General features: G+C 50.1%; 1 protein-coding gene across 1 annotated transcript in view; it reads right to left on the minus strand.

Moving 5' to 3' along the window:
* Positions 1 to 74: 74 nt before the first annotated feature.
* The window catches only part of LOC105481571 (adrenoceptor alpha 1D), a 28809-nt gene continuing 5239 nt past the window's right edge, over positions 75 to 23644 (minus strand). The window contains exon 2 of the mRNA XM_011741225.3: positions 75 to 1587. Coding sequence (XP_011739527.2) covers positions 986 to 1587 — 602 coding nt within the window. The 3' untranslated portion in view covers positions 75 to 985. The remainder of the gene's footprint in view (positions 1588 to 23644) is intronic.

Genomic DNA, 23644 nt, shown 5'->3' on the forward strand with positions numbered 1-23644 from the left:
GTCCTTTGGTCATGCTAAAACTCCCAACAGACAGCAGCCATCAGTTAAGGAGTCAGTGAAGTTGAAACTAGAAAGGCGAATATAGACCCAATCTTTTCTGTTGCGGGTCTTTAGTTCTTGACAGACTTTAGGGGAAAAAAGTAGTTTTTTTTTTTTTTTTTTTTTTTAATGGGTTATGAGCTAAAGAGGGACAGTTTGCACAGTTTGGACAAAATAGAAGTACTCTTACCAATAAATATGTCTCAAAATGACAAATAAAGCTCTCCAATTGGTGGCTCGGAATCCCAGCAAGAAGTGATGGGCACAGGCACGATGAGCTATGTACAGAGTGTAAACAGTAAGGCCCTTGAGGGGAAGTAATAAGGGCTAGGGCCAGGTGATGGGGTGTGCACGGAGGAGCCTGGGTGGCGGAGAGTGGGCCCAAGGATAAATACAACAGGCTTGTATGACGGCCATACAATCTGCCACCAAAGCTTGTGTGGTGGTGGTAGGTCCACTGGGTTCCTCCAGTCGGCAGTAAGAAGGAGAAATTTGTCCATTGAGGAGCCCTGGTCCCACTGACTTTTTCCCTAAGGGAGGCACTGGGGTAGCCGGCCAAAGCTTCTGTGCCCATTCCCCAGAAGAGGAGGGGCAGGCCTTCCTGGGCATGCTTGGGGCTGTCTACTCAGGGTTCAGGGCATGGAGGATGGGGCAGTGTTTCTCAAATAGGGATTGGGAGCAAATGGCCCCACGGAGCCCGCAGCCCCTCCCTTCTAAGAAAAGAGTTCTGGGCACCTGAGTCCAGCAGGGGGCCCCATTACTTTTCACCTTTCGAGGGCTCCAGCCTCAAGCTCCACCCAGTTCCTCAGGGATGCCACAGAGCAGCTGCCCTGATCAGTTTCCGGGTCTCCGATTTGCACGGGGTCTCTTAGAACAACGCCAGCCTCCCTCTCTAGTTCCCCTTACCCCCAAGCCCAGCACACTCCGCGGCCTAGCTCTGGGGTCCTTAAATATCAGTCTCCCGCAGGTTACTGTAGTCGGCCAATTCGTAGGCCTGGCAGGCGGCGCCCTCGGCCACCTCGTGGGGGACGCCTAGGGACACGGCCTCCACCTCTGAGCGCTGGGAGCACGCTGCCTCTGCGCGCTGCGCGCCCCCGGCGCGGATCTTGTGCGACAGGCTGGAGACTTTGGCGCGCAGCTGGGTGGTGGGTCTCCGGAGAGGCCCCAGCAGCCTCCACTCGCGGAAGGCGCTGGGTGGCTTTCGACGACTGGCCACGGGAGCCTGCATCTCCGGCGTGCCTGGGGGGTCGGGGTCTGGGAGCGCGGTGAGGGCCAGCGGCGCTCCGGGAGGCGCGTCGCCCGAGCTCCGGGTGCAATCCTGGCGCAGGCCGCTGGTGGAGGCCCGCCAGTGGTGGCCGTAGACGCGCCAGAGAGGGCGGCGGCGCCGGCGACGACGGCACTGGCAGCGCAGGAGACGGAGGAAGGCGCGCTTGAATTCGCGGCTGGAACAGGGGTAGATGAGCGGGTTCACGCAGCTGTTGAAGTAGCCGAGCCAGAAGATGACCTTGAAGACGCCCTCCGATGGCTTCAGCTGCGGGAACAAGGAGCCTGTAGGGAGCAGAGACCGATACTGGTTAGCTGCTTGGGGAGGGGGAGGCCAGGCGGATCTGGGCGCAAAGGGGAGATCCTTCAGTAGCCTTGGCTGAGTCATTGACTAGGAGTTCTCAAGGGATCCGTGCTGTAAATCAGGAGGTCCATGAACTTGGATAGAGAAAAATAATAATTGTTTTCACTCACCTCTACCTGATATTGAAGATTACCTTCAATGAATGTAGGCAACAAACCAGAGTAGTTAGACAAAACCAAGTGCAATTGCTGTATTTGTAGCTCAAAACCGGTTCAATATTGGCAGTTTCGAATTATGAGACAAAGTAACAAACATAGCCATGTTTGCTCATTTCTGCCTGCCAGCATAATTTCACAAAGTCCCCGACTCTGTGACAAAGTACGGCTCTCTGGAAAGATGCGTTGAAGATAAAATAGGATAGAACATATGCCCCCGCCTCCCTGCCACATCTCTTTTCTGAGTCACTATATTCCTGAAATGATAAATGACCCTAGTTCTTGCCTCTTCCTACACAGAAGATAACGTCTGACTAGGTTAGTAATTATCCTGCTATGAACAGATATACTCTTACACCCCAAACTCAATATAATTCTGCTTTAATAGAACTTCTGAACAAGTTCAATATAATTTTGTACATATGGAACCCCCGCCACCTATATATAAACAGTAGATTAAAATACTGTGCTGGAGCAGTCTGATATAACCTCTCTGAAGGGCTGGGCTACAGGGCTTAGTCTATAGTCCTCAATAATACTTCTAAATAAAACTAATGTTAATTTTTAAAAGCTTTTTTTCTTTAATTGATAATATGATTCAAACGAATATTAGCAGTCCCCACAGATACTTTCCTTTCACTTTCAGTTGTTGCAGATGTTTTGAAATACTCTCTATGCTCACTTTTGGGAAGTGACAGTCATTAGAATGCACCACAGATCTTGTTTTTTTTTTTTTAGACCCACAGAGTCAATTTATTTGTGATAAAGGTACAAAGATAATTCAATAGAGAAAGGGTAGTCTTTTCATTTGTCTTTTCAACAAATGATCCTAGAACAATTGAACTAGATCTTGTTATGTAATACCTTAATGCAGAAGCATATTCATTACCAAGTCACGCATTTCCTGTAAAAATATTTTGATGGCTTTTCCAATAAAATCAGTTTCATTTGTAATCTTTTGTATTTTGTTTTATGCTTTTGCAAGCGTGACTCTGAGAAGGGACCCATATGCTTCCCTAGGTGCCTAAGTAGTCTGCAACAAAAAGGGGTAAGAACCTTCTAATTAAATGTTGGCCAAGGTTTGCTCCCTGCCAGGTGCTGTGCTGGGTTCACACACACGAGGAGGCATTACACATGGCCCTTATTTCCTAGCTAGTATGTGAATCAATAACTTTGAGATGCAGGTGGGGTGATGATGGTGGTGCTCAGTGTAGACAGTCCCTGACTTTTGATGGTTTGACTTAATTTTTTGACTTTACAATGGTGCAAAAGTGATATGCGTTCAGTAGAAACCATACTTCAAGTACCCAAACAACCGTCCTGTTTTTCACTTTCAATATAGTAGTTAATAAATTACATGAGATACGCAACACTTTATTATAAAATAGGTTTTGTGCTAGATGATTTTGCCCAACTGTAGGTGAATATAAGTGTTCTGAGTGTGTTTAAGATAGACTAGGGTAAGCTATGATGTTCGGTAAGTTATATGTATTAAATGCATTTTGACCTATGATATTTTCAATTTATGACAGGTTTAACAGGACATAACCCCCATTGTAGCTCCCCATTGCCGCTGTGTGTGCATGTAGGGTGGCAGCCACAGGCTCACAGGTAGCTTAGGGGTTTTAGAAGATGTACAAGAGTCAGCCAGGATGAGGCATCGCAGAGGGTATTACAAGTGGAAGGGACAGGTGGGCAAGAAAATACCAAGTTTGGGTCCTGGGAATATCCTATAGGAGAAACTCAGAAAATCTCATTTGGGACAAACAGTGAAGGGGCTTACATGCTGTGAAGTTCAGCTTTCATTTTGTGGATGCTTACAAGCTGTGAATATTTTTAAGTAGGTGAGAGATAGAGCCTGGAATTAAGCCTCCATAAACACACTGCTCATGGGCTGTTGAAATGCAGGGCAATGGGGCTGTTCCAGTGGAAGTGGTCAGGAAAGGCTCCTGGGATGGCTTTGAAAAAGGAGAGTGCCAGGTAGGATGGGGCAGGGACACTAGGATCTGAGTTGTGCCAGGAAGACCCTCCTTTCCACAAACATCTCCCTTGACATCCCTACCATGGACCCAGAAAAGGTCATTTTTCCAGAAAGGCACATGACCAAATGCAAAGGTATGATCCAGGCAGCAGAGGCCACTCTTTCACCCTCACTTACCCTCAGCAACAGTAGGGGCAAGAGAGCAGGGGGCCGGGGTGTTCCCTCCTGGATAGAGGCTGCAGGTGCCTGTGAGACCAAGCAGGCCAGGGGTGGGGACGTCCTTGACAAATTATGGAAGATTCTCTCTCTTCCTCTTGCCTTCAAAGAAAAAAGAGCAGGGATCCCTACTGAGGAGGCAGAGGCACCGTTCCCCTCTCTTCGACCTGGGGATTATTAACTTTACTGATCACTTCTCCTCCCATTATACAGGGACAGTTTCTGGTGCTAACAGCCACCGCAGGGGAAGAGGAGGGTCCCATAGCATCATGGCACAGGCTTCTCAAACCTTGGTCATGTGGCCCTGAGCAAGTTATGTGGCCATCTAAGTTTTTTTTTTTTTTTTTTTTTTTTTTTAAGATGGAGTCTCGCTCTGTCGCCCAGGCTGGAGGACACTGGTGCGATCTTGGCTCACTGCAATCTCCGCCTTCTGGGTTCAAGCAATTCTCCTGCCTCAACCTCCTGAGTAGCTGGGACATGCCACCATGCCTGGCTAATTTTTGTTTGGTAGAGGCGGGGTTTCACCATGTTGGTCAGGCTGGTCTCCAACTCCTGACCTTGTGATCCACCTGCCTCAGCCTCCAAAAGTGCTGGGATTACAAGTGTGAGTCACTGTGCCTGGCCCATCTAAGTCTTACTTTTCTTTTAATATTATTTTTCTAGAAGGAATTTTGTGAAGATTCATATATTTTAGGTCCCAGCACTTAGCAGGTTCTTAAAAAGTATTGGTACCTATTACTTTTTTTTTTTTTTTTTGAGACAGTGTTTCTCTCCCATCACCCAGGCTGGACTTCGGTGGTACGCTCTTGGCTCATTACAACCTCCTCCTCCTAGGCTCAAGCAATCCCCCTGCCTCGGCCTCCTGAGTAGCTGGGACTACAGGCGTGCATCATCATACCCAGCTAATTTTTGTATTTGTAGTAGTGTTTTGCCATGTTGGCCAGGCTGGTCTTGAACTACTGACCTCAAGTGATCTGCCTGCCTCAGCCTCCCAAAGTGCTGGGATTACAGGTGTGAGCCCCTGTGCCTGGCCTATTAGTATCTATTACTTACCCCCATTTCTGTGGCTTTTGAGTGAAGAGACCTCAGATCTGGGAAGGGACCCAGTTTCTAGCTCTGGAGAGTGGCCAGAAACAGCAGCTGAGACCTAGTGGGTTTAGGGGCCACTGGTGCATCAGTCAGGATGTGTGAAGGAGATTATTTTCCCTGGGAGAGGGGTTGGGCCGTCCCTGGAATGTGGCGGCCACTAGTGTTGACCTCAGCCTCCAGGAAAGTGGCCCTCAAGAACAGCATTGCTCAATGGCTGCGAAGTAAGACAGAGTGCTGAAAATAGCCTTCTGACTCAGGCTACAATTCTTTTATATTTAGCCCAGGATGACAAATCAGTGGACTATGCTTTTCAGTGGTGAGCCTGAAGCTGGCCAGAGGGCATTGTTATTTGCATGGTTTTTATTCAGACTGGTGGGCAACATGGTATACTGTAGTATGGCCAGGTCACGTAAACATTAATGTGGTAATTTATGCTCAATCAACCTGAAGTCTGCTGTGAGCAGGGAAGTCCTTACACGAGAAGGAGCTGTAATACAAACTCAGCCTTTAACCTCCAAGGTTTTCCCACTGTATCCTGTTGAGGTTTTGTCTAACTTTGGGCTCTCCCAGAGCAGATTGACAAGAATAGAAATACAAATTGTTAATTTGGGAGATAAATAAAACAGCTTGAGTGGAGTGGGAGAAAGAGACAGGGAAGAGAAGGAAACCAATAAAATGTGTGTTATCAAGTTATTGATCACTATGGGCAATGGGGTAGCTCCGGGTGGCTATGAAGAGGACAAACCTCAGTGTTCTCACACCAGTAGGGTAAGGGAGGTGGGGTATTTCTACGCCCATTCCCATCAGTCATTGTTTGGGCTGCTCCCTCTGGTGTTAATTTTCCACACTTTCTGTCTGCCACATGAGTGTGCAGAGAAGTCCCTGGGCAAAGAAATGCAGGCAGGTGCTTCAACAGAATTTGGCCCTCATGCACTAAAGCTCTGGGGGAGATGGGTGGGGAACCAGTGGCATCTGCCACAGCTTTGTTTTACGTGCTCTCTGCCCACTACATGTAGACATGTTGCCTGGAAATACAAACAATCTGTGCGTTGGGCTCCGGATTCCACAGGCAGTGGCTCTCAAGAGACTTCTCCTGTTCTGCTCACAGATGGCAGGTCTGAACTTCACACCCGCCTCTGCCCACAGTGCTCCAATCCACCACCTACACCTCCCTGCACTTGCCCACTCTCTTGGCTGCACCCCTCAGCATTCTCTCATAGGCCCACAGCCTCATGCAGGGATCTCTGGGAGTCAGAACGACAACTGGGCATTTCCTTTGCTGTGGCATACCATGAGTGTGAAATGGGGAACTGCCCCAAGACCCCTGAGCATGGGCACGTGGCTCACGGGTCTTGTTCTCTTGTGGCTCCAGTGTCTCTCTGCAGTCCTCTGTCTTCATGTGCAACAGCCAAGTGGCCATGCTGAGTCATGCTGCACTCTGGCCACAAGGGGCTCCCCAGTTTTGCCTCTAGGCTCTTGCACATGATTATCCTGGAATGCCCTTCCTCTATATCTGGTAGTGCCAGCTCCAGTGGCACCTCCTTCTGGAAGTCTCTCTTACGCCACCTGCTCCTGACCCAGCTGAGCTATTTTACTCCTTTCCCACCCGCAGAACATCACACTCCCTTTTAAGTGCCTAGAGCAGTATAGGTAATGATCAATTTCCTGTCTATTTCACCTGTAAAGGCTAAGCTCCCCCTACCATGCTTGGCATCTAGTAGGTACCTGATACATTCTTGGACTCTTCTGTGTATCGCATCTTGCAGCTCAGCCATCACCAACTCCTGTTGGCTCCTAAGTCCCCTCTACTTTGTATCACTTTCATGTTACTACCCTAGTCCCCGCTACCATCGTTGTCTACCTGCAGTGCCTCTTTCTTTTCCTTCCTTCCTTCCCTCCCTCCCTCCCTCCCTTCCTTCCTTCCTTTTTTTTTTTTTTGACATGGGGGTTTCACCATGTTGGCCAGGCTGGTCTCTAACTCCTGACCTCAGGTGATCCGCCTCGGCCTTGGCCTCCCAAAGTGCTGGGATTACAGGCATGAGCCACTGCTCCTGGCCCCTGCAGTGCCTTTCTAAGCAGGCTTACTGCTCCTGCCTTGTGCCCCCAAAGCTTGCTCTCTATACACAGCTGGGGATCCTTTTAAAATACAAGCCTGAGCATTTCACTTCTTCACTTAAAACCCATTAGCCAATGAGTGCAACTTCCTGCCTTCTCTCTCTCTTCCTTATCTGTACTTTGACCTCCTGCCAACTCCTTGGATTACTCCTGTCATCTCCTTCTCTGCTTAGCTGAGACTCCTACTCACCAGCACCTCAACTGTTCTCTTTTCCACCACCCCACCTCCTCATCCTTCTGGATCTAGGGAGACTCATCCAGCCAGATCCTGACTCTGGAGCACTCCCTGAACACGCTTGGGGTCTCTGACCTCAGCTCTCTGTTGCATATTTCCAGTGATCAAGGCTCCTGTCCTCTGCCAGCTCTCTCCCTTTTCCTGTATGGCTCTTTACTGCATTGTAGGTAGACAATGATGGGAGTGTTGATCAAGGTGGCATTAAGGAGGTGGCGCAAAGTTGGGGGGATTTGGCAGCCAAAAGGAGTTGGTAATGGATGAGGTGCAAGGTGTGATACAAAGAGTCCAAGAATGTATGAGGTACCTACTACGTGCCAAGCATGGTGTGGGGAGCTTAGCCTTAAAAGGTGAAATAAAGAGGAAACAGAGTTACCTACAGTGTAGCCTTTCCTATACCAAATCTTTACCCCTCTCTCCAAGCCTTGCAGCCTGCCCCTTCTTCTCCGGAGCAGTTAATCTTACCTCCTGTTTCACAGGGAAAGCAGAGGCCACAGAAACTAGGCACTCGCCCCGCCTTCCTCACCTCTCATCTTCTTTGGTAAGGAAGGGATATCTCCTCCCACCCAAGGTTAGTGTCCCTACTTGTATGGTGGAGCCCTTGATCCTTAAGCCGCCCATGAGCCTGCCTTGGTTATAGCTGTTGCCTCTCTGCTGACTCCCTGGCTACCACCTTGTTCTCTCCACCTCTCCAGCCCTCACCTACAGTCTCCTCGTCCCCACCTGACCCTCACTCTTTGCTCTGATGCTTTACCCCACGTGTTCCACCCCTCCCAGGCCTTCAACCTGCGGACACTGCCCTCATCCTCCTGGGTGCCGCTCATCTCATCTGTGGCTTCCAGGATGGCAGTCTCTTGGTTTTTACTACTCCTTGTCAGTTCCCTTGCTGCTCCTTCCTCACATCCTCACTGCTAAAATGTAGGAGTGCCTCATTTAGTCTTGCAGTTTCCTGTCTTTGCATTCTCCTGTCAATGTCATCCAGGCTCACGGTGTTAAATATTGACTTTACAGCTCAGATTTCTCTCCTTAATTCCAGACTCATAGATCCAGCTGCCTCCTAGACATCTCCATTTGGGTGTCTAGTGGATCTCACACTTATCCTGTCCTCATGAAGCTTACATTTCATTGGGGAAGACAGGAAATAAACAGGATAAACAAGGAAAATGTAAAGGTATCAAAGGGTAAAGGTATACTAGGAGAAAAAAATGAAGTGGGAAGGAAGATAGGAGGTGAATGTGCCTGTGATATGTGGCTGGGAGTGGTGGTATAAATTCTGGATAAGGTGGCCAGGAAAGTCCTGATGAGAACGTGACGTTTAAGTAAAGAGCTGAATGAAGTGAGTGAATGAGGTATGTGGAGATCTGGGGAGGAACATTCCAGCAGAGGAAACGGCAAGTGCAAAGGCCCTGAGGTGGCCCTGGTATGTTTGCAGAATGATGACAAGGTTGGTGTGGACAGAATGCAGTGACTGAGGGCAGAGAGGAAGCAGACGAGGTTAGAATTCAACCACCCACCCTCAATGTGCCCTCCCACCCTGTCTGAGACACCATCATCACTTGCCTTGATGAATCCAGCAGCCCCCTCACTGCTTGTGCCCCTGCCCCCTGAATCTTTTCTCAACCTGGCAGTTAGAAAGATTTAAAAGACTGGTCATGTCACTCCTCTGCTCAGAACCCTCCAACAGCTCATCTGCCTCTTCCTGGCAAGAGCCTATGACCTACGCAGCTCAACATGTGCCCCCAAATCTCTCCTCTCCTCTCCTTCCCCTGCCTACTCTGTTCCAGCCACACTGCCTTCCCTGTTGCTTTTTGGACATGCCAGATGCACACCCACCTTGGACCTCTGCACTTTTCCCCCAGAATTTTCTTCCTCCAATATCCACGTGATTCACACCCTCAGCTTTGTGATGAGATCATGCTGACTTCATCTTTATAACTGCAATATCCCCCAACTCTGTGCTCCCTGCCTGGCTCAGCTTGCTCTGTTGTGCCTCATGGTACTTGTCACCTCGTGTCCTATTTGAGTCACGATTCATATGTCTATTGTCTCTCTCCCTGCAACGAACATCCCTGGGGTGGGGCCGGGGTCTGTTTTGCTTGGTGCTGCATTCCCATTGCCAAGAAGACCTCACAGGCATATCATGCACACAGCAGGTGCACAATACTTGCTGAGTTTGCTGAATGAATCCCTCCTCTGTATCCTACACATCCAACTGGTCACCACGTCCTGTGCGGTAGATGTGCTTTTTAGCAGGTTCCCCGCACTTCACCATGTTCGTTAAGCCTTGGCTTGCTCTGTCATTTCATTTTGCTTAGGTGGCGACAGCAGCCTCTGACAGCCCCTGGTCTCACAGCCCCTGGCCTCAGCCCATATCCTTTCCACTCTGCACACAGCTGCTGGGAGACTTTTCCTTAAAAGCTGGTTTCTCTCCTTTCCCTTCTGAAAACTGTCAGTGGCTTCCGGTGGCTCAGAGGAATCAATCGAAACATGTTGCTGCGCACAAGGAAACACAGCGTTTCTAGGGCCAGTGCTGTCTTTGTCCTGCCTTCCTCCAAATTCAGTCACGTTAAGCCCCAAGCAGATCCTCCCACAGCTGGGCTTCTTCTGCCTTTCTGCCAGGACTTGCTGCTCCCAGGAGCCTCCTCCCCCAGTCCCTGCAGCCCCAGGTCAGGTGTCTCCCCACCCAGCCTGGCTCAGCTGTCCTTTCCCATGTAACTACAGGTTCAAACAATTTGCTATTGCTCCATCTACTCTATGTGACTCTTGGTTTCTTGAAGGCAGGGATGGAATTTCCCTCCCTCCCTCCCTCCCTTCCTCCCTTCCTCCCTTCCTCCCTTCCTTCCTTCTTTTTCTTTTTTAAGTTTTTAGAGACTGGGTCTTGCTGTCACCCAGGTTGGAGTGTAGTGGTGCAATCATGGCTCACTGAACTCCTAGGCTCAAGTGAGCCTCTTGCCTCAGTCTTCCAATTAGTTGGGACTACAGGCACGTGCCACTGCACCTGGCTAATTGTTATTATTATTATTATTTTTTTGTAAAGACAGGATCTTGCTATGTTTCCTAGGCTAGTCTTGAAGCCCTGGCCTCAAGTGATCCTCCCGCCTCGGCCTCCCAAAGTGCTGGGATTCCAGGAGTAAGACACTGTGTTTGGCCTGAGAAATTTTCTAAAAGGCATGTTTTTGCACTGTCCAATATGTTTTTCTTTTTATCCCAGCCTCTAGCACAAGTGCCTGACTCAAACGAAGCAGGGACTCTGAAATATCTGTTGAATGAACAAGTAAATGGCACTTGAATATGTGGCTTCTAATGTGCAGAGGAAGGAAAAGGGAGCTGATGTTTTCCGAGTGTTCAGTACCTTCTAGGCACCGTGCTGGGCCTTTTATGTAGTTCTCAATGAATCCTCATGGCATCCCGCTTTGCAGAACGATTCTAGTTACCCAGAGAGCAAGTAGCCCTTAGGGTCAGGACATGTATCTGAGTTGGTCTAGTCCTGAAGCTCCTGGTCCTCTCCTGATGTCACTTAAACATAGAAACAGAACTCCCCTTGGGCTTCCAGGGGCACTGGGGTCAGGAGGCACAGCCACTCCCTTTGTTCTTCCTGGTAGCTGCCCCACCAGCGGTGAGCCCATCCCACCTCTGGGTTTTCTCTCTCTGTCTTCCTTTCTTCTTCCTTTCTTCTTCCATTCTCCTTCCTTCCTTCCTTCTTCTTTCTCCTTCCTTCCTTCCTTCCTTCCTTCCTTCCTTCCTTCCTTCCTTCCTTCCTTCCTTCCTTCCTTCTTTCTGTCTTTTTTGTTTTTTTTTTTTTTTTTACAGAGTATTGCTCTCTTGCCCAGGCTGGAGTGCAATGGCGTGATCCCGGCTCACTGCAACCTCCGCCTCCCAGGTTCAAGCAACTCTCCTGCCTCAGCCTCCCAAGTAGCTGGGAAAACAGGCGCCCATTACCACGCCCGGCTAATTTTTTGTATTTTCAGTAGAGATGGGGCTTTGCCATGTTGGCCAGGTTGGTCTTGAACTCCTGACTTCAGGTGATCCACCCACCTCGGCCTCCTAAAATGCTGGGATTACAGGCATGAGCCACCACGCCCGGCAGCCTCTGGGTTTTCACAAGGCTGGTCTATCGAGGAGGCTAGTCCTCCTCCTCTCTCCATAGGGGGCATTTCCCCTGGAGCTCAGCCTCGGCTCAGCCTAGAACCTTCTCCAAGGATGTTCCTGTGATTGCCTACTCTGCTGGGGTTTGAGGGGGTGATAGCGGCTTCTGGAGCGTGTGTGCTTGGAGCACGCTTCATTCTGCTTACACCAGGCCATGTGGCATTTGCTGGCCTGCATGTCCTCAAGGGCGCCTTGCAGGGCCTGCCACATCAGGTTCAGCTCCATGTCCATCCATCCAGACTGCTCAGAAGGGTTGGGGTGGGGCTTGCTAGCTGGAGAGAGTATCAGAATGACCCCAGACTCCTGGGAGGAACCCAGAGAGCTGCTTGGCCATCTCTTTCACCTCCTTCAAGTCTTTGCTCACAAAGTCTCTTTTGGGCTTGACGTCAGGTGCTGTTGGTGCCCTGCCCAGGGCCCCCCAGGTGCTGTGTTTGCTGTCAGAGGCTGGCCATTGCGCCTTCTCTGGACAACTGCCCTCAGTCAGTGGGAGCTACTTCGACTGGATCCATGACACCTGCTTCCCAAGGGGACAGCCTGCAGCCAATGACAGCCAGTGTGGTGATAGAGAAGGCTGGGCCCCTTGCCTCAGCACAGTCCTGTTCTGCCTTTCTTGCACCAGGGATCCCTGTGGGGTTGGGCTAAGGCCAAGCTTTGCCTCAACCACATCCTGGCTTTAGCTCTTCCCCTCTGGCTTCCTGCCCTCCCTCACAGGTGTCTCCTGAAATCCCTCTTTCAAAAAATTCCTAACTGGGCACAGTGGTGCACGTCTGTAGTCCCAGCTACTTGGGAGGCTGAGGCGAGAGGACTGCTTAAGCCCAGGAGTTCAAACCCAGCCTGGGCAATTTAGGGAAACCCTGACTCTAAAAAATAAAATAAAATATTTATTTTTAAAAAAATCATCCAGGCTGGATATGGTGGCTCACGCACATAAATCCCAGCACTTTGGGAGGCTGAAGTAGGTGAATCTCTTGAGCCCAAGAGTTCCAGACTAGCCTGTGCAACATGGTAAAACTCCATCTCTATAAAAAAATATAAAAATTAGTCAGGTGTGGTGGTGCACACCTGTAGCCCCAGCTACTTGGGAGACTGAGGTGAGAGGATCACTTGAATGTGGGAGGTTGAGGCTGCAATGAGCTATGATTGCACCACTGCACTCCAGTCTGGGCAACAGAGGTGGGTACATGCAGCCACTATGCAGGTGGCTGCATGTACCTGCCTTTTTTTGAGACGGTGTCTCGAAAAGAAAAAAGATCACCCAGCACCATGATATCTGTTAGAAAAAAAAAGACAAAATCCTTCAAGAAGAATCCCCATCTCAAACTCTGCTTCTAGGGAACCTGACCCAAGACATTCTTTGTCAGCGCATGGACATGTCTTCAAGTGTTTTTGCTTGATCCCCAAAACCTTGGGACCAGGGATTAGCCCTTAATGGCCATCATCACTCTTCTGCCCCCTGCTGGGGAAAGGTGGGACCTGAGTGTGTACGTTTGTGTTCATTTCTCCCCATTCAACAGGAGACTTGCAGTGGGGTAGGGGTGAGCATGGCTGCATGAACCCACCTCTGAGGAGACCCAGTAAGGACGCAGGGAGGAGACGGCCAAAAATAGCACTCCCGCCTGCTCCTCTCTGTTTCTTGTTCTTGTTCTCCCATGTGGCGAGTCGCCATCCAGCTGGCTGGGCTGCTCCAGCCTGCCTTCCCCATTCCCTGTATTGGGGTGCCCATGTCAGGAGTCTAACCTAACGTTTGGGGGACTGTGCATCCTCTGGTCAGAAGAAGTGGGGCCTCTCCTGTGTCAGCAAGAAAAGCCACTCTCTGGCGTGTTGGCTGGGCCGACCTGGCCCACATATTGCTGGGGAAACTGAAGCAGGCGGTTGTTTACAGCCCGGATTATCATAAGCCAGTCCGTTTTCCTAAGGAACAGGAATGGCCAGGCCTGCAGGAGCTGCTGAGATGCTGCTAAGGCAGGGAGGGACATGGCTGGAGTCGAGCAACTGACTGGCCAAGGCTTGCTGAGGACAGACGGCGCTGAAGTCAAGGGGCGGACTGTGTGATTAATAGCACTCTTTTGGCATCACCAGAAGGAACTTGTTCTTGGCAGATTGACAGAATTCACAGCCAGCCTTGCTCCATAACTTGTAGACGACCATGAAATATCAGGCTGCACCTCAGCCTCCCCCATCTTCCTACCCTCTCCTCCACTGGGACTTTTCTATCCATAGTAAGCCATTCCCCTGGCCACAGAGATACAGAGGAGTAAAAACACCCCATCCTTCTAGATATTCAGTCTCCTCCCAGGGCTAGAAGAGAAGGAATTCCCAGTCCCAGACTCCCTTCCTCTCCCCCAGTTTGCTCAGCTGCTCACGCAATGGCCCAAATCTTGGAGCTCAGTAGCAGCCCTCCCCAGGAAAGGCTAGGACCTCTGTCGTTCACAGGCCTCTTTGCTACATTATAAAGGGTCAGCAAGCCTCTCTAATACAGTACACTTGAGCTGAGACCTGAAGACCCTGTGAGGGAGTGAGCCACGCATCTATTGGAGGAAAGAAAATTCCAGGCAGAGGGAAAAGCATGTGCAAAGGCCCTGAGGCAGCAGGGTGCCTGACAAGTTGGAGAGACACCCAGGAAGTTAGGACTGCCAAAGTGGAGAACGGGAGGAGAGGAGAGTGGTAAGAGATAAGGCCGTTTTGAAGGGGACACAATCATGGAAACCTGTCAGGAGGAGGTGGCCTGGATACGGTCCAGATGTCAGATGGATTGTGAAGACTTGAAGGGGTGAGTCGAGGGCACCATGGGGCCTGCTGTGCCAAGCCAAGTCTCTTGCCTTCCTTGCATCACCAATTTTCTGTGGTGAGAGGTAACTGACAGGGTCCTCTCACTTGAGATGCACCAGCTGTAGGTCAGAAGTCCTTCTGTGCCCTTGTGTTTGCCTTGGGATCCTTGAGCTACCTGGGGCTGGCCCCTGACTCCCTTCTGTAGCTGAGGGGCAGGTGAAGGGAGGGCAGTTCCTAGAGCAACGGAGGCTGCCTGATGGAGCCCAAGTTAGGGAGATGAGCCACAGGCCTGTCCCACATCCTCTTGCCTCCTCTAGGCCTCCACCACGCCCCACCCATTTCTCTTTGACTCTTTGTTTGCCTCCTCTTCTTCCTTCTCTCTTCCCACACTCCATCTTTCTCCCCCTTCTTTCTCCTCTTTGTTGTCACTTCTTAACTCACTTATTTCCTGATTTGTGGTTTCGGAATGGCCACACCCAAGCTCTGAGTGACCAAGGCTGCAGTTCTGCCCCACGGCCAGGCTGGACCCTGATCCAAGCATGAGCCTCTCGGCTCTGGGGCCACACTGACAAATGGCTCCTGGGTGTGAGCAGAGCAGCACTAATAGCAGGGGAGAGAAGGTTCTCAGGCAGTGGCTGTGCTGTCTGGGAGTCCCAGCACTGAGCCGCCTGGGCTTTGCCCACTGGGCTCTGCACTGGCTTTCAGAGACTCAAGACCCTGTTCTCCTAGGTGACCAGTTGCAAAGTGAGGGAAGTCCTACCCTCCAGCATGCACAGGGTGCATGGCGGGGCTGGGGGGTGCACGGCAGGCCTGGGCTCAGGTGGGGGCAGAGATGGGCTTAGGGACTCAGAGACTTCCTCAGGGACTTTGGGGGTCTGCCAGGGTCTGGGAGAGGATCGGGCCATGCAGGAAGGGGCCATGTCCCATGGCAGTCCTCAAGATCCCCTCGTGGCCAGTATCCAAGACATGGAAGTGAGCCTGGGGGATGTGTGTAGGGGCTTTGGGCTTCGGTGAGATGGAAAGCTGAACACGTGGCTTCTAACTACGGCCCTTAACCCTGGCCCCAGCCCGACCTCTGACCCAGGCAAGAAATAACATGGACTCTGGGGCCAAAGTAGTTGGGTTACAATGCTGGATCTGACGCTTATAAGCTGGGGGGACTTTGGTCATATTACTCAACCTCTCTGGTGCCTCAGTTTTCTCATCTGTAAATGGGGCTGCTACTAGCATCTGCCTCATAGGACTGTTAGGGGATAAAATGATTCGAACAGCACCTGGCACGCAGGATATATGTGTTTGTGATTAATTAATTAATTAATTAATTAAGGTGGGAGAATGGGAATGGGAAAAACAAAACAGACTGAGGGATGTTTGGGAGGTCGGAGTGTCTGAGTGGGGCATGAGGAGGAGCTGAGGCTGATGCTCAGGTTCCTGGCTTGGACTCCAGAGGACAGACAGAGATGCCATTTGCCAAGATGAAGAATTTGCGGGGAGTGGCAGGCTCAGGGGGAGAAGCAGAAAGGTGGGCCTAGAAGAGGAGGACAGTGTGGCTGGGGTGTGGGAGTGTGGTAGATGGAATAATGCCCCCAAGACGTCCAGACCTGTGAATGTCACCTTCCATGGCACAGGGATCCTGAGATGGGCAGATTGTCCTGGAGGATCCAGGTGGGCACAAAGGAATGACAAGACTCCTCAGATGGGAAGGAGGGAGGCAGGAGGCTCAGAGCCAGAGAGGGAGAGGTGGCAACAGAAGCGGCAGTCGGACCATTCTGCGGATGGATGGAGGCAGGGCCACGAGCCGAGGCATCCAGTGGTCTCTAGAAGGTGGAAGGGGATTCTCCCCAAGTCTCCAGAGGAAACGTGGCTTGCTGAGGCTTGGATGTTTGGACTTCTGGCCTTCAGAACTGGGAGGTAATATATTCTTTGAAGCCACTCAGTTTATGGTAATTTGTTACAGCAGCAACAGGAAATGAATACAGTTTGTCTGAGGGGCTGCTGGCACCTTAGCGGCTGGACTTGGGGCTGGAGCTGAAGAGGGCTTGTCTGGAAATGTGGATCTGAAGGGGAGAGGGGTCTCCGAGGAAGGCTGAGAAGGAGAAGCCAGAGGACCAGGATGGGGATGGGAGAGAGATATTAAGGATCATAAGAAGAAAGGGGAGAGGGACAAACTGATATACAGGAGTGAATGAAAGGACTTAAAAGAGACCCCTAGCCAGATGTGGTCTCAGTTACTGGGGAGGCTGAGATGTGGGAGACTGCTTGAGCCCAGGAGTTGGAGGCTGCAGTGAGCTGTGATCATATGACTGCACCCCAGCCTGGGCAACAGAGTAAGACCCTGTCTCTTTCTTTAAAAACAATTAAAACAAAAATTTCACTCCATTATTCTGCTCTGATAGACTCTGTCTCTTGAAAAAAAGAAAGAAAGAAAGTAAAAAGAGCCCTCTGAATGTGAGGATCTGGCAGCCTCCGGTGACAGTGCCAAGGCAGATCCAGGGAAGTGTGTGCCCTTAGCTCTGGGGCAGGTGTGAGAACGGCAGGAGCTACCCTGAGTGGGGCTGATGCATGTGGCAGGTGGAAAAAGGTGTTCTAATCAAGACAATGTCAGGACTTTTTTTTTTTTTTTGAGATGGAGTCTTGCTCTGTCACCCAGGTTGGAGTGCAACGGCTCCATCTCGGCTCACTGCAACCTCCGCCTCCCAGATTCAAACGATTCTCCTGCCTCAGCCTCGCAAGTAGCTGGGACTACAGGCGCATGCGACCATGCCTGGCTAATTTTTGTTTGTATGTATGTATGTATGTTTGTATTTATTTTAGTAGAGATGGGGTTTCGCCATGTTGGTCAGGCTGATCTCAAAATCCTGACCTCAGGTGATCCACTGGCCTCAACCTCCCAAAGTGCTGGGATTACAGGTGTGAGCCACCACGCCCAGCTGACAGGATATTCTTTTAAGAGTTAAGAGGGTCGGCCAGGTGCAGTGGCTCAAGCCTGTAATCCCAGCACTTTGGGAGGCCAAGGTGGGCAGATCACTTGAGGTCAGGAGTTTGAGACCAGCCTGGCCAACATGGTGAAACTCCATCTCTACTAAAAATTTAAAACATTAGCTGGGCATGGTGGTGGGCGCCTGTAGTCCCAGCTACTTGGGAGGTTGAGGCAGGAGAATCACTTGAACCTGGGAGGCGGAGGTTGCAGTGAGCAGAGATCATGCCACTGCACTCCAAACTGGGCGACAGAGCAAGACTCTGTCTCAAAAAATAAAAAACAAATAAAATAAAATAAAACAAAGCAGCTATTAATCTTTTAAAAAAAGATTAAGAGGGTAAGTAGCAAAGAATATGAAAGACTACAGCACTAAGTGGGGGAAGGCTGAGGACAAAGGGGTCCACGGGTTGAGGGAGAATCTTTAAGAAAGCTCTGGACATGTCAATGTGCTGTGTGTGTGGACAGGAGACAGGTGGGAGACAAAGACATTTGAGGAGTAACTGAAAGAGTAAGTCTCTTTAGAAAGGAAAAAGGGTTGAGCTCTAGAGAGTCAGAGCTCACAGAGAATCTGCAGGACTTTTGGGGAGACCCTGAGGGCTGTGTCGAGGCAGCAGCCTGACTATGGAAAGTGTGACTTTTCTCCAGCAAGTGCTCAGCTAGACCTTGGTTTGCACTAGTTTGCTACAATTTCAGAAATGCTGTGATCTCTCTTTGGAATATTTACACCATGAAAATAGGCAGATGCTATAAATCAGCCTCCATCTCAGAGCCAATTGTTAAAAATTTACCAGGACATCATAGGGAGGAATGGTGTAATTCAGGATCTGGGGCTCACAGAATTAGGAGGAAGTGAGGGAATTAAAGACGGCAAGAGAGAATGAGGCAACAGATCATGGGAGCTGGCTGAGGAAGGGATGCATAATCGACTGGGAGACAAGGTGAGGGCAGGAAGGTGAAGGCTTGGTCAAGGCTGGGGTTGATAAGCAGGTGTAATGGGAGCCAAGCAGGGAGGACAGGAGCAGATGGACTCAGGAGGAAGAGCTTCACTGAGAATTCTGGGGGAGGGAGATTAAAATGGGCACATGGACCAGGGCATAGGCCTTGGAGGAGAGGAGGAGGGGAAGGTCACTGTAGTCTCAAGGCCAGAGTGTCATCATGGGTCATCCTCAGTACAGTGGAGTCACACTGATGACCAGGGTAGGGGTGGGAGTGGGGAAAAAACAGTGTGATTCCGATGCCCAGATCTTTAATGAATGGAGCAGGGTGATCAACAGTTCGTCAGATGTTTGGGACAAACATATCAGCAGGAGCTGGGCAGAGGACAAGATCTTCAGGGGAGGCAGAGGAGGAATATATGCCCAAGGACAGAAGCCCCCAACAGTGTTGTGTTTTTCTTCTACCGAAAATAAAATGTATTTCCTAGATCTGTCCATTGAATCAGTGACCAACTCAGTATCAATGAACAGCTCACACAGTCATCTTCCATTTAAAGAGACTAGGGCTCTTTAGAGAAATGGCTAATTCCAGGTCTAGGGCAGAAAAAAATGCAAGCTGAGCCTGAAGCATCTTATCAGACCAGAAAGCGAAGAAGAGCTCAAGATGCTCCAGGTTCTGCCAAACATCTCTGAAGCCAACTGGAAGGAGTACCCACTGGCCAAGCCCAAAACAATGATGTCTGTGATGTGCTGGAACAGCAAGGATGTCTAAAAATAATGACATTACCATGGTACTAAAGCAGCCTCAGTGGTCACGTCTGGAAAGAATGCTAGAGAACTGACTCTTTCTCTGATAAATAAAGAGGAATATTGAACATCTTCCCTGCCTTTGCTGTACAGATTCTATTTAAACCAAATAGTTAGTGGTGAAATCATTTTAGAATGCTAGTGAATAAGTGCAGAAGGAATGACAGGATTAGAATATCCCTACTTCAAGCCCCAGTGATATAATGGGTCCAGGCCATTGGTCAATGGCTGCCAAAACCAACGGGTGAAAGGCTGATGGGTCACTTTGTAATGGACAGAGCAGGCTGACAGCACATGAACTCTGGTCAGTCTTCACATCACAAAAGAGAAGAATTCTTGCCAGACCAAACCTGCACCCAGGAAGGACAGGGAACAGAGGGACATGTTAAATGGCACTGTGGAGATGCAAACTCCAGACTGTGGGATACACCTGGGGACAATCTGGTTTCTTCACTAAATAAATGGAAAGAAAAAAAAGCAGTGGAGGCTTCCCAAGTAAAGAAACCTAGTAGGCAAATTGACCATATGTGATGTGTGCTCCTTCTGTGGATTCTGCTTCAAACCAACCAACCAAAAATTTACGAGGCAGACAGCAACATTTCAACACTAGGTAGATATTTGATGATATGAAATGATTTTATTTTATGTGTTATAATGGATTGTGGCCCTTTTTTACAGTTATTATCTTCTAGAACTATACATTGAAGGGTTTACAGATGAAGGGATACCGTATCTGGATGTTCTTCAAAATAATCTACAGTGGCCGGGCACAGTGGCTCATGCCTGTGATACCAGCACTTTGGGAGGCCGAGGCAGGTGGATCACCGGAGGTCAGGATTTAGATATCAGCCTGGCCAACATGGTGAAACCTCATCTCTACTAAAAATACAAAAATTAGCTGGGCATGGTGGTGCACACCTATAATCCCAGCTACTTGGGAGGTTGAGGCAGGAGAATCACTTGAATCTGGGAGGTGGAGGTTGCAGTAAGCTGAGATTGCGCCACTGCACTCCATACTGGGAGACAGAGAGACTCCATCTCAAAAAATAAAATAAAATAAAATAAAATAATAAAAAAAATAAAAATAAAAAAATCCAAAATAATCTGGAGTGATGGGAAAGTGGGTGAGGATGGAAAGAATCGAGGTTAGCTTTTGGGTTGAAGTTGGGTCACAGGTACACACGGGTTCATTATACTAACAGGGGTTCTTTCTACCAATGTATGTGTTTGAAACTTTCCATGATGAAAACATGAAAAAACCCCAACCCTAGCTCATTGTTTACTCATAATAATCACTCAATAAATATTAACCGTTCTGTTAAAGATTTTTTTTAGGTCACAAAAATGGGGAATCACCCCCAACCCACGACAGATAAGAAGAGTTGTCTTTCAATAGAGGGCTGTTATGCTAAGCGAAATAAGCCAGTCACAGAAGGAGAAATACTGCATGATTCCACTTGTATGGGAGTCTCTAAAATACTCAAATTCATAGACTCAAAGAGTGGGATGGTGGTTTCCAGGGAGAAAGGGGGCCAGGAAATTGGGAATTGCTAATCAACGGGCATAAAGTTTCAGTATGGCAAGATAGATAAGTTCTAGGGATCTGATATGCAACAGTGTGCGATAGTTAATGATATGATATTTACACTTAAAAGTGTGTTAAGAGGGTAGTTTTCATGCTACATGCTCTTGCCACAATAAAAGAAAATTAAAATAATAAATAAATGGAGGGCTGTGCTTTGCCACCCAGACCCTTGGCACGGCAGGATGGGAATAGAACATGGGTTCTACTGTTTCCTTCTTCTGCACACATTTACTGAGCACCTATTATGTGCCAGGTGCCACAAAAGCACAGACAGGAGATGTAATGCCAGCCCTTTCTTCAGGCTTTTGGGGCAGGAAACAATGATGCCATTACTGAGGACCTACCACAAAGCACCCCTCGCGTCTCCCCTTCATCCACAGACTCCTGCACAACCTCAGGCAGCCTGTGGAGATGAGTCCTTTAGCACCTGGCCGACTCTCAGACATATGCATAATCCACTCTCCACATGGGGCCACCAAAGTATGCCTTCCAGCCTGGACACCAATCACTAAGCATGGCTCACAGTCTCCCTCCTGCCTCTTCCTGCCTTCTCTCTAGCTATAACGAAGGCATAACATGTAGACAGTTAAATTTAGAAAGCATGTGTGTCTGAAGCACACAGCCTGATGGCCTTGTATATGCAGGCACCAATGTCATCACTGCCCAGGTCAAGGTATGGAGCTGTCCCAGCCCTTCAGAAAGTTTTCTAGCATTCTCTTCCAGTTAGTACGCTCACTGCACACACACAGGTGGGTAACCACTATCCTGGATTTTATCACCATTGATAAGTTTCCCCTGTTTTTGAACTTCATCTACACAGAATCATGAGTGTACACTTTTAGTTTCAGATCTGGCTTATTTTGTCCGGTGTAAACATCCATGAAATTCATCCATGTGCACATCAGTAGTTTGCTATTTTTCCTTGTACAGTGGTCCAGTCTATGAATACATGGTTTATTTATCCATTCTCCTGCAGCCGGCATCTGGCCTCATCTCTTGACCCCTCTTCTCATAGGCTACACATTTTTGGTCTCCCAAACCACATAGCAACCCAGCAATACTGCTACTCCTGTGCCTACATATGTGTAGTTCCCTTTGCCCTCACACTTCATGATACATATCTGAATATTGACAATTACAGTGCATTGTGATAAAAGTTCATGCAGAGTGTTTCAGGAATACATGGGACATCTAAGTCTGGGGGTGGTGAGGGACACAGGCACTGCCACAGAGCACAGACTGACAAGATACGAGAGAGGCTCAGGTGTGGCTCTCAGATGGCTGGAGTGGGACATTGGCTGGGCTGTCCTGGGACTTCTGATATCAGAGCCTCTGCCCAGCTTGTATGCCTTGAGGTGCATTTGAGAGGGGGCCCTTTGCTGTGAGTCTCTGGGCTGCTTTGAGTGGATGGCATTTGGAGGGCGGAGGTCAGTGATGCTCGGTGACCTGTCCAACAGGAGAGAGCTGGGATTGAAGGCCTGGGGTCTGTGAGTGGTCACTAGGAATGACGGGTGGGGCTGGCGTGTGTGTGTGTTTGTGTGTGTACGTAGGTCTCAGCAGACAGTCCACCTCTGGGCATGGCTGGGGGACACTTGCCAGGCAGCCCAAAGCCAAACGCAGTGAGATGCTGCCGCCATGAAAATAGGCAGGAGGGACACGGCCTCTGGAGGCTCTTGGGAGAGGAGGAAGCTTTTCTGCAGGTGGGTGCTTGCCTGGGGCAGGGTTTCCCCACCCCCTCCGGTACCCCTCACACCCACAGGGAGGATAATCTGCATTCTACACCACACAACTGGCCTAGACCTCTAGGGTCAGGGGATTCTCGCACGAAGTGTCTCTGCGCAGAGGCTGCAGAGGCTTTTATCAGGGACTTTTCCAACAGGCCCACCTGTCCCAACGACGCAGCCCCGCCCCAGCCACGCCCCCTCTCTCTGGGTCCTCCCTGGAAGTCCGCAGGCAGCAGGCTCTCACTGCGGCCCCTCCCACACTCACTCTGCAAGTCTGGGCTCCTCAGGGCATCCGGCTGAAGGATCCCGTTGAGGAGGGCAGATTTAGACAATTCCCTGTGATTTTCCATGGCACCCAGCTCTGCACCAGCTTGCTGCGGTGAGGGTAGGGGATTGTACCTGGCATGGGCGGGGCTGCCAAGAGCGCCTCCTCCACAGGCCCCAGGGATTGGTGTCCCTACGTTCCATCTCCAAAGTGGAGCACCTCTGACTGAAAGCGGAGCACTACTAGCTATCCCCCCCCCCCCCCGTGTCACAGGCAGGGAACAGGACTGTCGTGGGTCACTATGCACGGAGCAGATGGCTCAACTGGACATCACCACGGAACGCGGCAGGAGGGTGCCCTCCCCTCTCTCTAGGCAAGGGGCGTTCTACATGCACCTCCGCACCTCCCGCACCAGCAGCTTCCTGGGGGTCCCAGAGGAGCCGGTGCTGCCCTCCCTGGCCTTGCTCCCTGAAATCGCAGCATCCGGGCACTTGAGGTCTAAGGTGCTCGGTGACCCTCTGCCTGCCTTGGGGACATGCCCTGCAGTTTGTCCTCACAGGGGAAGTGGGGCAGCTGGAAGTGTGGGGGATGATCCCCAGCTACTCTCTGGGATTCTCTGGATTTTAGGTGCCCACATCTGTGTCCCAGTCTCTCCCAGCCAGTGACTTGGGTCCTTAGATGCCCCCACAGTTCAGGACAGCCCGCCTGTGGTGCTGCCTCTCTGGCCTGACCACAGCATTCCAGGTTTACAGGTGACAGCCCATGGCTCACAGTGCCAATGTTCCTCTGGGACTCCAGGCCCTTCCCTGAGGCTCTTGATGCCCTCCAGGCCACTGTGGCTGCTGCTACCACCTGGCTTTGTGTACGGAAGTGTGAGCGAGGGCACCCCAGTCTGCTGTGGCCCTACTGGGTGCCTTTACTTCCAGGGCCTAGGTGGGCCCATTTCTTGCTGGCATACACATTGTTTCTCAATCTCTCC

Source organism: Macaca nemestrina, chromosome 15 (genome assembly GCF_043159975.1).
Source record: "Macaca nemestrina isolate mMacNem1 chromosome 15, mMacNem.hap1, whole genome shotgun sequence".
NCBI lineage: Eukaryota > Metazoa > Chordata > Mammalia > Primates > Cercopithecidae > Macaca > Macaca nemestrina.